The sequence below is a fragment of the Salminus brasiliensis genome, chromosome 17 (assembly GCF_030463535.1).
Source record: "Salminus brasiliensis chromosome 17, fSalBra1.hap2, whole genome shotgun sequence".
NCBI classification, from domain to species: Eukaryota; Metazoa; Chordata; class Actinopteri; order Characiformes; family Bryconidae; genus Salminus; species Salminus brasiliensis.
This window is the reverse complement of record NC_132894.1, coordinates 12,408,504-12,422,838: the sequence shown is the minus strand read 5'-3', so window position 1 is coordinate 12,422,838 and position 14,335 is coordinate 12,408,504. Positions and strand designations below refer to the sequence as shown.

The window sequence follows — 14,335 nt, the reverse complement described above, 5'->3', positions numbered from 1 at the left end:
CGGCATCGCTTTAGTCGAATCTAACCCCTGAATTAAAAACTCCAGCAACAGTATTTTCGGGAATGGTTTGTCCCATATCTGTACTGTCGCGCGCCCTCGCTATCCTAAGTGTCGGTTCTCCGCCCCCTCCTCCTCTTCTTCCTCAGCGTGCTCACACACTCGCGCTGCAACTCCACACACATACGCACGCCACTGCTCATCCCGTTCCCGGACCACACGCACGCACACACAGACACACGCGCGCAAAAGAAGCCCCCCAAAAAAGGACCTAACAGGGAGGAAAAAGCAACCAAAGCGAGCAATGCTATCTTCTCCCAATGCCTCATGCCGTTTGAGAGCGAGGCAGGATGAGTTTCATCTCCTCCGGATTTTTGGCGCGCGTCTACTTCGGAGTGCACGTCGTGCTCCAGTCGCTGGTGGGGCCCGGGCCCGGGCACGCGCACCCGCAGCCGTGCCACATCCTCGCGCGGATCGGCCACACCGTGCGCCTAGGAGCGCTCGTGCCGCCGCAACAGGCGCTGCGCGTGCAGGCGGCGCTGGACCGCGCGCTGGCCGGCCTGGCGCGCGCCGGGGGCAACCTGCTGCCCTACAACCTGAGCGTGGAGATGGTGGCGGGCGAGCCCGCGAGCGCCGACCCGGAGTCGCTGTTCAGGTGCGTGTGCCAGGCGGTGGTGGTGCGCGGCGTGTCCGCCGTGCTCGCCTTCCCGCAGAGCCACGAGGAGCTTGTGCACGTGGACTTCATGGCCTCTTTCCTGGAGATCCCCTTCGTGAGCATCATTGAGCACGGAGAGCCGCTCAGGACGCAGGTAAACAGATTGCTGTGTGTGTTTTGATGCGTAATGAGAACTTGCTGTGTGCGTAATCGTTTGGCAAAATAACGGAGCACTTTGGGTTGAGCAACTGGTTTGCACATCTGAACCAACATATGCACGGGAAATGTGCCCATAATAATATAAATGTACCCAAATGAGGTTCCAAAGTTCAGAACTATCTGAGAAATGTTTATTGTCTATCTGGTTGTAAAGTAAACAACGACAGGAAAGGCTAGACCTGCGTTTCTGATGAGTTTAGATGAATAAATCTGAGTCATGCGTTTCATTTCAAACGTTTCTTTGATGTTTTTGAGGAGTGCATGGGCTTCATCTGAGCTCTGGCTTGAAACAGAGGCATGAAGGTTTTATGGCGACTGTTGGTGAATAATATGGCAACCTTGTCTTCCTGGCCCATAAACATCTCCCAGAGCAGTGTACGGTGGTCTTTCATGATGAAGTGTAATCCTGTTTTCACATCTTTTAAGGGGGCTGGACTGAGACGTGTCCTGTCAGGCAGAATGGTTTGGAAGATGCAATCAAGTCAATGCACGCCACACAACAGTTGACATTTGTGCACCTTAAGCCTTGATTGGGATTTGCTACTTAGTGTTTGTTTCACATTTAAAGATGCTGTGACCTTCACTGATGAGAACCCCCCCTGCCCCCCCCCCCCCCACACACACACACACACACACACATACACACACCATCCATCCATCCATCCCCAGCACTGATTGGTCTTCAGACCAGCTGCTTTGCAAGTAATTGTATGACCATGTCCTTTACTTGTTCTTCCTCAGTCTTTCTGTTTTTGTTTGATGTAACCCATCTTAATATGGTTTCTGAAGGAGCCCAGCCATCCAGCTAATTTGAGTGTGTAGCGTGTGTTTTGCACCTGTCACGGCTGCTGGTGTGTTTGACTGGCTGTGTTTGCGCTGCAGGGACCGGCGAGTGCTCCAGCGGGGTGGGGTGGGGGGGTGGTAGAGGAAAAAAAAGCCAGCTTACATCACAAGGTACTTTAAGAAATTAAAAAGGGGGGAAAAATCACACACCGTAAATCTCACTGCCGGTCAGGGAAAGCGCACACATTTGTCTTGTTTAATATGGGCTCATTAAAATCGCTTTGGAGCGGTTCTTGATACGCTGTGGAAAGTATCAGACCACTTAACCAAAAGAAAAGGGACTTTCCACCTTATTGGGTTGATGCTGTTAAGGGTTGTTCAGCCAAGACCACTCAGCTGCGACTCAGACATATGGAGGCAGAGGAGTGGACGATGTGGGGAAAATATTATATCACGATACTTAAAGGAATAGTTTGGAAAAATCGAAACACCATGATTTATCTCTTTGGATTGTCACCAATCTTATTTCTCAGTGGTTAAAATTTATTCACCTTATTTATCATTAGAAACTACATTATCATCCACATAAAGACCGGATGTGTAGTAATACTGCGCTTTCAAACTGGACCTCAAAGCATGGAATAATACCACATATTGTACAGAGGCCAAAGTGATACCGGTTTCTTATAAATAACGCACGCTGCCCCATAATTCAGCTGTGCAAAGGAGTTTATTTTGATTTATAAACTAAAGTAAGCCATATCGAATATTTTCGGGAGTGTATTTACAGAGATTAAATTGGTGACAGTCTAAGTGCAGTGTTTGTTAGCAGTGTTAGCCTGCTCCTAACATCTCCTGTTCTAAACTAAGGATGCAAGTGTCAGATACCAATTATTTTGATAGATCCACATCATCTGGGGTAAATGAATAATTATATTATATATATTTTTTTTGCCAGACTATTCCTTTAAAATGGTACCAATGACACCATTGACACTTGCATTCTCTAAGTCTCAGTACAGGGATTTCTCAGACTGTGTCTGCATCCAGTTTGACAAGGCTATTTACTCTCATTGTGATAAAGCACCATAGTCAGTGATCTTTAAGTACTGATGACTTCCACCATATGCACAGAAAACCATGTTGTTGACAACGCTGAAGTGTTGTCATATTGCCCACCTATGCAGAGGCTCTTCTTCTGGAATGCACCTCCTGTCTGAAAGCTGAGCTTCTGCAGTTCTGCTGTGGGACAGCCCTAGTTGAAGATCAGTGAGCGACAATAGTTCCTGCCGGCTTTACAGCCTGTAAACCTCTCCCTCCTTCTCCCACGGTCTGCCAATCAGTATAAAAGCCCGGTTTGATCTGCTCTGGAGCATGTTACGCTGGAGAGGAGGAAAAAAAAAAAAACAAAGACTGTGAGTAATAGGAATCACGGGTGGGGGGGTGGTAAGTTGAGCTGGAGTGCTGGGGGATGCCTACATGCTGCTTCAGTGGATTTGCTGCTCCTGCTGTTTGAGGAGAGATCATTCTTCACCAGCATTTCTCAGCATCCTTTTCTTCATCATTTGTTAGATCCACCAACAGTGTTCTTTAAATCCGAGAACTGTCTGGATTCTCCTGCGCTACAGCTCCATGTTTGTAGGAGGCATTTCACTCTGTACCGAAACATCAGGGTGGCTGAGAACATGTCAGTTGTGCTGTGGACTCGGTTGCTCTGTTAAAAGGCCCAAATCATGGTAAATGCCCTTTTTAATCACTTTTTTTAAAGAAAGAGTTTGATATAGTGTGGAAATAGGAGTGTAATACTCCCCTGTCCATACAGAAAAATATGTATAAAAAGCCCAACTGCTTGGAATTCATATATCATAAGATATATAAGACATACAAGCAGAACATATTTACATATAGCAGCTTTAAAGGCACAACAACAGCCTACTCAGTTGATCAAAGATCAAATAAATGAAGAATTTAGAAAAAAGAAACTTTTCAGTTGATGGTTCCATAAAGATCATTCTTCCTAGAGCCTTTGTAGTTTTTTAAAGGGCCCATATCCCATAATTTTCCTTTTCCTGTCCTGATCCAATTAGTTTTTCCTTTTTTTTAGTTACTGACTGTTTTAGTCACCGAGCTTTAAAGACACATGTAAACAACCTCTGTTCAGATTGGCTGCCATGTTTTGTGCCTCTTTCAAAAAGCAGGCCCACTCCTAATAACTTTAGTGGGTGTGGCCTAACTAGGGCTGGACTATATGGTAAAAATATTATATCACAATATTTAAAACAAGACATTTTCACAATAAACGATATTCATCACGATAGATGTGATCACAGACAAAATGCATCAGTAGTGACAGATTTTTAAAAACTACCTTCCAAATACTCATTTTAATATTCAATCCAGTAATTTATATTCAAAATGTGCTGCACTTCAACCAGTTAAACCAGACTAACTAACTGTTTCTAATGAAATGTGTAGCTGATTACTTTTCTTTAAGCGCTGACCATATCCTCAATATACTCCAAATACTATGGATCACAATAACAAAATGTATCATGATACAATAAAATATTGCATAGGCTAAACTGCTGCAGGATGTATCGAGCATATGCAGTATTTTTGACTTTTTTTTGGCACACTTAGAAGACTGGCTCATCCAGGTTTGCTTGCTTTGCCTTTTAATCGACGACAGCACAGCATGTCGCTAAATTCGCAACTGAGGTGGGCCTGTTTTTTTCCCCCACCTGTATTCAGAGCGGGAAAAACCCACAATGACTGTTCAATGACTGGATTCCAGTCATTTCTGCATAATGCAGCAATCCATTAGTTTCTTTTCTCTTTAGCTTTCGGTAGTCTCATTTTTATAGTCTAGAGCGAGTATTCCTTTATAAGAGCAAAATATGGACTTCCGTGTTGCATCACTCTGTGTATGTCTGAATTATGAATGGCTACCAACAGGTAGACAAGCCAAGGACACTGTGAAGGTCGCAGTTTGAATGGAGTCTCCCTTTACACACTGTGGGTTTCAAAAGACTCTGAACTCCCTGTTCTAAAGGGGTTACAGGCAGAAAGAAATCACATACTTTGAGGCAAAGAGCGAAAGCCTCTTGGCCGTACTCCTTGAAAGGTCAGAAAAGATAATGTTGCCTGGCCTGTCACTAAGTTATGGAGTAGTGTGCAGAACAATTTCTCAGAACGTGGCAAATCATTGCATATTAAAAAATAATAATAATTAAGGGTAGGGTTAATCTGTCTAAAAAGACAAGCATTTTTGGAAAAAGGCATATAAGGCATGTTCTTCCAAAACAACACAATACATTGTTAATAAGAGCAAAGAAATTGATTATCTCAAAGAATTGATGGTCTCAAAAGGAAATTTTACACACATAGATAACTGGCTCATCCACGTTTGCTTGCTCTGCCTTTTAATTGAACACAGCATGTCACATTTTCGGGTTTGTACAGTGTATACAAAGATTCACCTAAACCTTACCTATCCCTTACCCTAAATAGTGTAATGGTAGGTGCTCCATTCGGTACTTTTGGAATGAGTTGGAGAGTTGGGGACAAGTAGGGGGGTGATCAGCCAACACCCTGACCCCAATCAAATTCTCTCAGCAATGCTCCAAAATCGAGTAGAAAGCCTTCCCTGGGTAGTAGAGACAGTTACTGCAACAAAAGCAGGATACAGTCTTTTTTTATACACTTGATTTGAGAAGAAACAGAAAGAGTAGGCATCCCAATACTTTTGTCCAAGGCACAGTGACAAAAACTCTGTTAAGTTCCAATTCTGCACCTCAAAAAAAACAAGTGGTTTCTTTAGTAAAGGCAAGGGCAACATAAAGGGCCGTTTAAATGCTTAAGGTTGTTCTTTTTTCTCTGGTTTAGTGGTTTTATGTAGCACCAAGGATGGTTCCACTTTTTGATTAAAAGAAAAGGACAACTGACCATGTAGACATTAAGTCTAGTACATAAAGCCACACCAATGTCCTAAATAGACTAGACAAATGGAGTGCATAGAAGCTTTCGACCTTCAGATGCTATCTTGAATAGAAACACTCACCATGTATCTTACTTTGTTCATTTTGTCGTGCAAAAGCAACAGTGATCCACCCTTCCACTGCACTTCGAGGTGCTTTGTGAATATGAGCTCTGACAGTAACAGAACTGTGTTCCTTGAAACAATGACCCTGAGTGCATGGATTGCCCTGACACAGCAGCATTAAGGTCAAACCATAAATCGCATTGGGGGTGATCAGAGGGAATGGGAATGACTTCAACCGAACTGAAAATGGGACCACTGCACTTTGCCGTACAGTACGTGCTGCTGTTTTTATGCTGTAAAGGTAAGAAAAGTTGCTAGTTGGAGCATCTCGGCAGCGGATTTTCAAGGAAGTCTTTGTGTTTTGGATTGTTAGCTGTGGTCAGCGGTTCACAGAGATACACAAGATTGTCTGAAGTAATGAGGTTCTGGCAGCGAGAGATTTTCACACTGCAAGAGGCTTTACACACTGAGCAAGCTCAATGACATTTGTTATAACTGAGATGCACAAGTTGCAGGCATGTGGTAAAACACAACAGCGAGGTCCTAGGAGAAGGTCCCCAGACCATAGGCATCTGAACAGTGGAGAAAGTGGAACGCAAGCATATCGTCACTTGAATGAACGATGAATGGAAATGGTTCAAACGGACTTTCACTCTTTTCACTTTTATAAACTTATATATTTAACTAAATAAAAAATTCTGATAATTTTGTAAAAACAGTCTCTTAGGGGCAAGAGCGAGCTGTAAGGAGGCCTCACTTTTTACTGGGAAATTCGATGCTGCTGACTGTTTGTCACAGTCACAACTCAAAGAAGCAGATTTACAGTTTGGCAGAGACAGACAGTGTGTTTTCCTGTATCTTTCAGTACAGTCTCAGTATCTGGCAGTCAGCATGACAGTGATGATAGCTGTAGAGTGTCCAAAATATTGTAGACTCTGAAATCTTGGGTGTTAATAGAGAGTTTGCCCTCCCTTTGCTGCAGTAACAAGTTCTACACTCTAAGCAAGGGCTTCTGGGACTTATAACAATATAACAATATAGCAATAATATCAGTGCTGTATAGAAGCATTTTTAAAAAAAAGGTTCCTTAAAGAACCTTCTTAAACACATTTACAGCCAAAAGAAGAAACATTTGACTTACCTGGAATCAAACTCACAACCTCCTGATGGTAGCATTGCCAGGAATCAAACTCACAACTTCTTAACAGTAACGTTGGAATCAAACTCACAACCACCTGGAAATAGCATTACCCAAATGAAAACTCACAACCTCCTGATGATAGCATTACCAAGAATCAATCTCACAACCTCCTTATGATAGCGCTTAATCAAACTCCCAAACTCTTGACAGTAGCTTTGTCAGGAATCAAACTCATAACCTCTGGATGATTGCTTTGCTGGGAATTGAACTTACATCGTTCTGACAATAGTATTACACAGAATAAAACTCACAACCACCTAAAGATAGCATTACAATGCATCAAACTCACAACCTACTGAAAATAGCATCACCCAGAATTAAACTCACAACCTCCAGAAGCATTGCTGGGAATTGAACTTATCACCTCCTGTCAGTAGCATTACCCAAAATCCAACTCACAATTCCCTGTCAGTATCATTACCCAGAACTAAACTCACAACCTCCTAACAATAGCATCACCCAGAATTAAACTCACAACCTCCTAACAATAGCATCACCCAGAATTAAACTCACAACCTCCTGATGATAGCATTGCTGCGAATTGAACTTACCACCTCCTGATGATAGCTTTACAACAAAGCAAACTCACAATCTCCTGTCAATACCATTACCCAAAATCAAACTCACAGTCTCCTGATGATAGCACTGTCAGGAATCAAACTCAAGACCTCCTGGCGTTGAACCCAACGTTTAGATTGTACCACTTGGGATTTTTTTTGGATTATGCAAGTCAACAGTTACACATGAACTGACTTCATGTTAGTTCAACAGAAATTCCCTGGAACTTCAGCCACTCCTCCCCACAACACACAACAACATCGGCCAGCCAATTGATTTGGGACAACCCGTAGTCTTACTCTCAATGTTTATTACAACCTGTTCTGAAAACCTCTTTATCGAATTATTGCAGAATAACAGGCTATTCAGCAGAAGGGTTAGTGAATGTCTGGGCTGTCAGATGGGTCATTTAAGGCACAGAGCGGAATGCTGCAGTGTGCAGAACAAAAATCAATGAATTTAATCAAAACCATAAAAGCCAATTATCTCTTCGTAGTTTCTGACATGTTCGGGAGAGCATATTCTCAGAGTAATGATTTATTTTCTGTGAATGTCAGTGCACTTACGCCAGTGGCTTAGGACATGGTTTGAGTCCTCTCCTGCCCCCATAGCATGGACACAGGTACGACTGCTGTGGGATTGAGATGTTCAGTGATTACACTGTCTACACCACTGCATCCTTAAGGATGTGGACGAAACTGGTCTTCTGTGTTGATATAGCTTGAGCCAGACTAAACTCATGAACTGCAGTCTCACCTGTAAAAAAAAAAAACACACACACATACATACACACACATGGTGAAGCCAGTGTAAATAAACGGCTAATAATGTAGACACTTGTTGTGTGTGTTATTGTCACTTGTATGAGTCACTTGCTGACATGACCAGTCAAGCGCAGACAAGACCAGTGAAGTATGACCACTGACCTTGACACACTTCCGCATAATCTGCCAGTTGCATAATCTGGTGAAACCTTACACAGAGGCAGCCTACTGACTCTAGCTGAGTAGCAGCTAGTCAGGGGTGGCTCTAATAAGTATAAAATTGAAGGAGCTGCAGAAAGGGCAGTTGGAGAAACCAGTGGAAGATAAGTTGTAATGGCATGCAGGTGTGCAGCAGCGATAGGCAGAATTGCCTCCTGGGCTGGGGGCTTCACAGAGAGATATCTGGCCCTGATGTGTGTGAGTGACAGAGTACTTACCGTGTGTGAACATCCTGCTCTTGCTGTAGCTGTACTCTTCTGTTCAGTGTACGACCTGATTTGACGACTGATTTGATTAGATGTTCATGCCCATGACACATTAGGTGGCGTGTGAGTAGAGGTGGGCAGTGTGGCGTAAACAATGCTAGCTAGATTAGTTTAACAGGCAACAGCTAAACTGCAACATTAGCTTTTTTTTTTTTGTATTGTAAGCCACTTATTGGATTGTAAGCCATTTTTTATATAATCATACTTTGTTTTGCACTCTGTCCAAAGCACAGTACACCCAGTCTACCGATGTGTGTGATGTGTTACATTTTCCAGACAGGGTGTCTAGACATTAGCTGCAGAACATCTTTGTGTGCCCACGACTGCCGACAAACTTGATCTGTGTGGAATTGAGTCCAAAGCTTTGGAGTCTAATCTAGATTCCCAAATCAAGATTGGATTCCCAGACTCCAGGAATCAGAGAATTAGGCCTTTTTGTAGTCAACTTCCTGTCTGAAAAAGAACTAAAGTTTGTTAGGTGCAATTCTTCACAAAATCTTTTTGGGATCTTAAAAAAATTCTTGAGCTAAAACATGAAAGGCTTGCAACAGATGAATACACACATTTCTCTCAAAAGTGTAAGACAAATAACACAAATAACCCCCCCCCCCAAAGCTATGTCCTCAGCAAATTCTTTAATATTGGGTCCTACACATATGTACATAAAAACTTAATGGATATCAGCATCTTCCCAGAATTACTATACTGGTGCATCCCTAGATGCTACCCAGCTCTCCCACGTTGGTGAGCTGATACTGTCTTTCATTAAAACATGCTCTGCCTAAACAGTGTGACGTTAGCTAATGGAGATGAAAGACAAAAATCTCATGTGAAATAATAAGAACATCCGAACATGTCCACCCATCTTTCCTAATATTTTCAATTTATCTACCTTTTAAATGAGCTCACAGTGGGAGTTTGCAGCACTAACAGTATCAGTGGATCACTGCATTGGCTACATTTTTTCTCCTTTTTTCCCCTCCTTCAGACTTGGCACTGACGCATTCTTGGCACTAGAAAGATGATTAGCTATTAGCCTGGAGTACAGTAGCATCAGATCAGGCGACCATATTGATTTGACCTCTCACCCACTGCACTGTAAAGGATGCCTCGCCTCTGAAAGCTCAGAGTTCCATATCTTTACAAGAATGGCCTCAGATCCCGCCTAAGATCAATGATTCCATTTGTTGTTTTATTGATCCCAAATGTGGAAGTTAATTAGCATAGCTTTTAGATACATTCAATAGTAGAATGCGTGGACTCCTTTACCAAGACCACTTACTAATTATGAAAAGCAAGTAAGTAAATGTCTAAAGATAGAATTTTCATTTAGACATGTCGAAGCAATCAGTGCCATTTGCTTTACACCATTTTTTTAATAGAGATTACTTGCAAGGACAACCTTTCTTTCATATCGTGCAGCAATTTTAGATGGGAATTCCACCACTGCAAATTTCTGTTGGTCCATTCATCCAGAATTATGAACACAGCTACAGCTACAGAATTATTAACACAGCTACAGGGTTCAAACTATGGTGAAAACTTAAAATGGACAAAAATTACCTATTACATGGTTTTCATCGGGCAGAAGCGATATATATATATATATATATATATATATATATATATATATATATATATACATTCAATATATTTTAAAGGCCTTCAATTATTGTCTGTCATGTTTGCATGTGCCATGGAAATGGAAAGCTGTATGAACCTTGACATAACTGAATAATGAGAGTTCAGATGCTAGATATCGGAAATGAGCAGCCTCGGGCCTTGTGACCGCGGCTCTCCCTGTTGCCAGAAGCTGGGGATGGGGCAGAAGCCGGGGAAGGTATCCATTCTAAGCTAACAGCTAACCCTAGCCTAGCTGCATTCCAGGTGAAGCCATGCAACTGGCCGGGGTAACTACACCAACAGGTTTGCACCAAGCAGGCCCTAATTACCGAGCAGGAATATTTACAATAGCTGTGTTCGAAACGGTGCCCTATTCACTATCCCCTACATGTGAAAATCCAGATCACTGTTATGGAGCACTGTTATAGGGAACAGAACTCCACAAGGTAGTGAACGTATTCTCAAATATACACCAGAAAGATGACGCTAATGCTGCTACATCTGAAGAAATAATAGTAAAAAAAAAAGCCCAAACATCCACACACTGATTTATACTCCCCACAGCTGTTTATTTGAGTCAGTGCTCAGAGCCATGAATCAAACGATAGCAATGATATCGCTCTGTGTGTCTAAATTATGCAAGACCTGTTTTCAATCTGAAGGTTAACCAAATTTGGGATTAAGCAGTAAGGCCACAAAGTACTTTCTTTCAATATTTGCAAAGTAGTAATGAATTCTTAGCCAGAAAAACTGCTGTAATAAAAGGCTTGATGTTTGCAGTCAACATTAGAACATCAGTTTTGCATTGTGTTGCGTGACAAATGGTGCAGTTCAGGAGCAGTAGTCAATCACATGCAAAAAAAAAACAATACAAGCAAAGCACGTGACAACACAAGGACAACACGGTGACCACCTTTGCTCGGCTTGGTGACGGGACGTGCATTTCAAGTACCCGTGCTGTCAGGTGGTCAGCTCGGTGTGTTTTCTGATTCCAAATGCATAGTTATTGGCTCATCATTACGTTCCGAAGCCATCCACCCCATTTTGCTGGTAATGAATTCAGCTGAGTGAGCATCGGTGGGCTGAATGAGCATGAAACCGTTGGCGTCCTACTTCAGAGCTAATGCATTGTCTTCCCCTCCGACTCTCTTTTGGCAGGCAGCATTCTCAATGGATTCTAGAGGGACTGTGAGCCTGCCAGAGCCCGTCACGCAGCGCTGCCACACGGCCTCTGATTGCAGCCAGCCTTTAGTTATGTTGCACTCCTCTTGTTCGGGTCATGACCGCCATTTTCAGAACACAAGCTCTCCTGCTCTTTTCTTCCAAAGATGCTCGGGGCTAAATGGGCAGCCTGGACTTTGTGGACTTTGGGGTGGTTCTAATCTCCCCCAGTGGCATTGGCAGAAGCTTCCCAAAAGGGCAGTCCAAATGCACTTCTTGTAATGGTTTTGGTAGCATGTCCAGCCACTTGTAATCCATCTCATTGAAGTTGCATTTGATTTATTTTTTTTTCAGTTCCTTGAAAAATGAACCACTATACCACAAAGATATGAAGGTGTTTTCTTCTTTGCCGCAGGCCTAATGTTGTACGCTCCTCACTGTGTCCTCCTGCATGAGAGAAAGGGCGCAACAGTGTGTCAGTGGGTTTAATTGAAGGTTAATGGAGATCACCCCTTTCCAGACCCATCTGCCCATTCAACTGCATTCTCTAACGCCTACTCTCGTGTGTCAGACCATTTAGCTGTGGAGCAATTTCAGGAGGCATTACCCACAATGGAATATTCACCATTTTAATAATCCGTTTTTTTATGTATATATATCTACAGTGGCTTCTGTCAATGGGTGGGATATATTGGGCAGTGAATAAACAGTCATTTCTGGAAGTTGGTGAATTAAAGGCAGTACAAATGGCCAAGAGTCACTTTGTGACGACTGGGTCAGAGCATCTCCAAAAACATCAGGCAGGTCTTGTGGAGTGTTCCTGGTATGCAGTGGCCAGTACCTTACAGCTTAAAGATTCTGCTGCTAACATCTTGGCACCAGATACCACAGAATACCTTCAGAGGTCTTGCGGAGTCCGTGTCTGGAATGGTCAGATCTGTTGTGGCACCATAAGAGGAACCTACTTAATATTGGGCTAATGTTATGCCTGATCAGCGTATACATTATTTGCACATACAGTGGACCATGGGGAATGTTTTGCACACACATATAGATGTAGATGTGTGTGTGTGTGTGTGTGTTTGTATATACGCAAAAAATATATACATTAAAAATTGTTTTTGTTGATTCTGGTAGTTCTTTACATTGTGTGCAAATCATGGTAAATGAACCAGCAGATATGCTCCAAAATGACTTTAAGTAAAAAAAAAAAAGTACATAATTTTTTACAAAACATCCATTGAATGATTTTTTTACAGGAGATATGACATTTCTGTATGACAGTATATGGTTTCTGTCAAGCCTTGTATGCCAACTTTAGTGAGGAAAAAAACAAAACTGTTGAATTTACAACAGATGTTAATCTGAAAGCGATTATATTCAAATATATTTTTAAGCATTTCTATTGGTCCATCCATCATAAAATTTGGGCACGATGTAAAGGACAAGCCTTAGATTTAAATTATGTCAAAAAGTGAAAAACAACAAAAATGAAGATAGAGGAGTTTTGCTTGCCTGACATTGACACAAAAACATAGTATCTCCCAAACTGCAAATCTTAACTAATGAATGTAAAAATATTTGATTTAAAGTTATTTGGTTATATATATGGAGCATTTTTGTTGGTTCATTTACCATGATTTTCACACAATGTAAAGAAATACTAGATTCAAATGATGTCAAAAAGTAAAAAAAAAAAAAAGCAGCAAAAATAAATCTTATTTTTTTAAACAAATATGTGTATTTTATCATGTTTAATAATTCATTTTTGGATCATCATACAGTTTATTCTCAATAGGAATTCGAGAAGAGAAGAAAAAGAGAGAGAGATAGAGAAAGAGAGAGTGTCTAAATAGAGCAATATAGTACCACTGTAATAAAAATGTATCAGTGGGGGTCTCAATTCCATAAATGTTTAATGCAGCAAAAATGAACAGAGTCTGACCTGCCTATTGTCAATATACATATGGTAATGTTTTCATTTTCAGTGTACTGTAGCATTCAGCTTTATATAGAATTCTGTTTAACCTACCCACCCTCTCCACTTTATCAACATGTTTGTCTTTAATTAATGTCAGAACATAAAAAACAAAGACATATAATATGAACTAAAAGAAAAGAAAACAATGATCAGAAATTGATGCACATTAATAATAATACAAGTGCAAATATTGCCAATAACCACAACAATATTTGGTCTCTGCTCTGGATTAGAACACAAACACAGCCACATATGTTCAAATATTTATAGATGGAGAGAAGGCAGTGGGTGGACTCGAGCATACAGACTACAGTACTCTGTTTAATAGGGAATGTTTGGATATGAGAGAAGTAGGTAAGCAAAGGTTGACATATATTATAAAAATTATTTGCCAGATGTGTGAACAGCATACAGTCTTCTAACCATTCCCAGTTTATCCCAGTTGCCTAGAGTATTTGTCTGCATGTTTGAAGTGGTACAAAAGCAGTTATGTTAAACGTATAGTTTTGAGACCCTGAAAATGGTGATTTCGCCAAATGGTATCACACTCCTTATAACAGTGTTCTTTAAAGGTTCTTTAGTAAAGGCTTTGTAAAACCATTCAAAACAACTCAAAGATCCATGCAGATGCTTAAATTGCTGTTTGCCTGGTTAAAGGGTTCTTCAGATTGGTGGACAAAACCAATCTTTGTATATAGTGTTTGTATATAGTGCCACAGAGAACCCTTTTTTCAGTTCTCTATAAACCCTTTTGCTTACAGTGATGAAGTGTGAATATCATTTGCTCTACTTAGGTGTGTATGGTGGAGGGCCTTAAATTGTATTAGGCCTACTGTAGTGCATGAAAGATCTTCACTTAATTCTTT

The 14,335-nt window shown here is 41.4% G+C and overlaps 1 protein-coding gene across 1 annotated transcript in view; it reads left to right on the top strand.

The window, feature by feature from the left end:
• The first annotated feature begins 317 nt into the window (after positions 1-317).
• The window catches only part of grin3bb (glutamate receptor, ionotropic, N-methyl-D-aspartate 3Bb), a 95,756-nt gene continuing 81,738 nt past the window's right edge, over positions 318-14,335 (top strand). Inside the window, 1 exon segment of the mRNA XM_072660165.1 lies at positions 318-806. Coding sequence (XP_072516266.1) covers positions 318-806 — 489 coding nt within the window.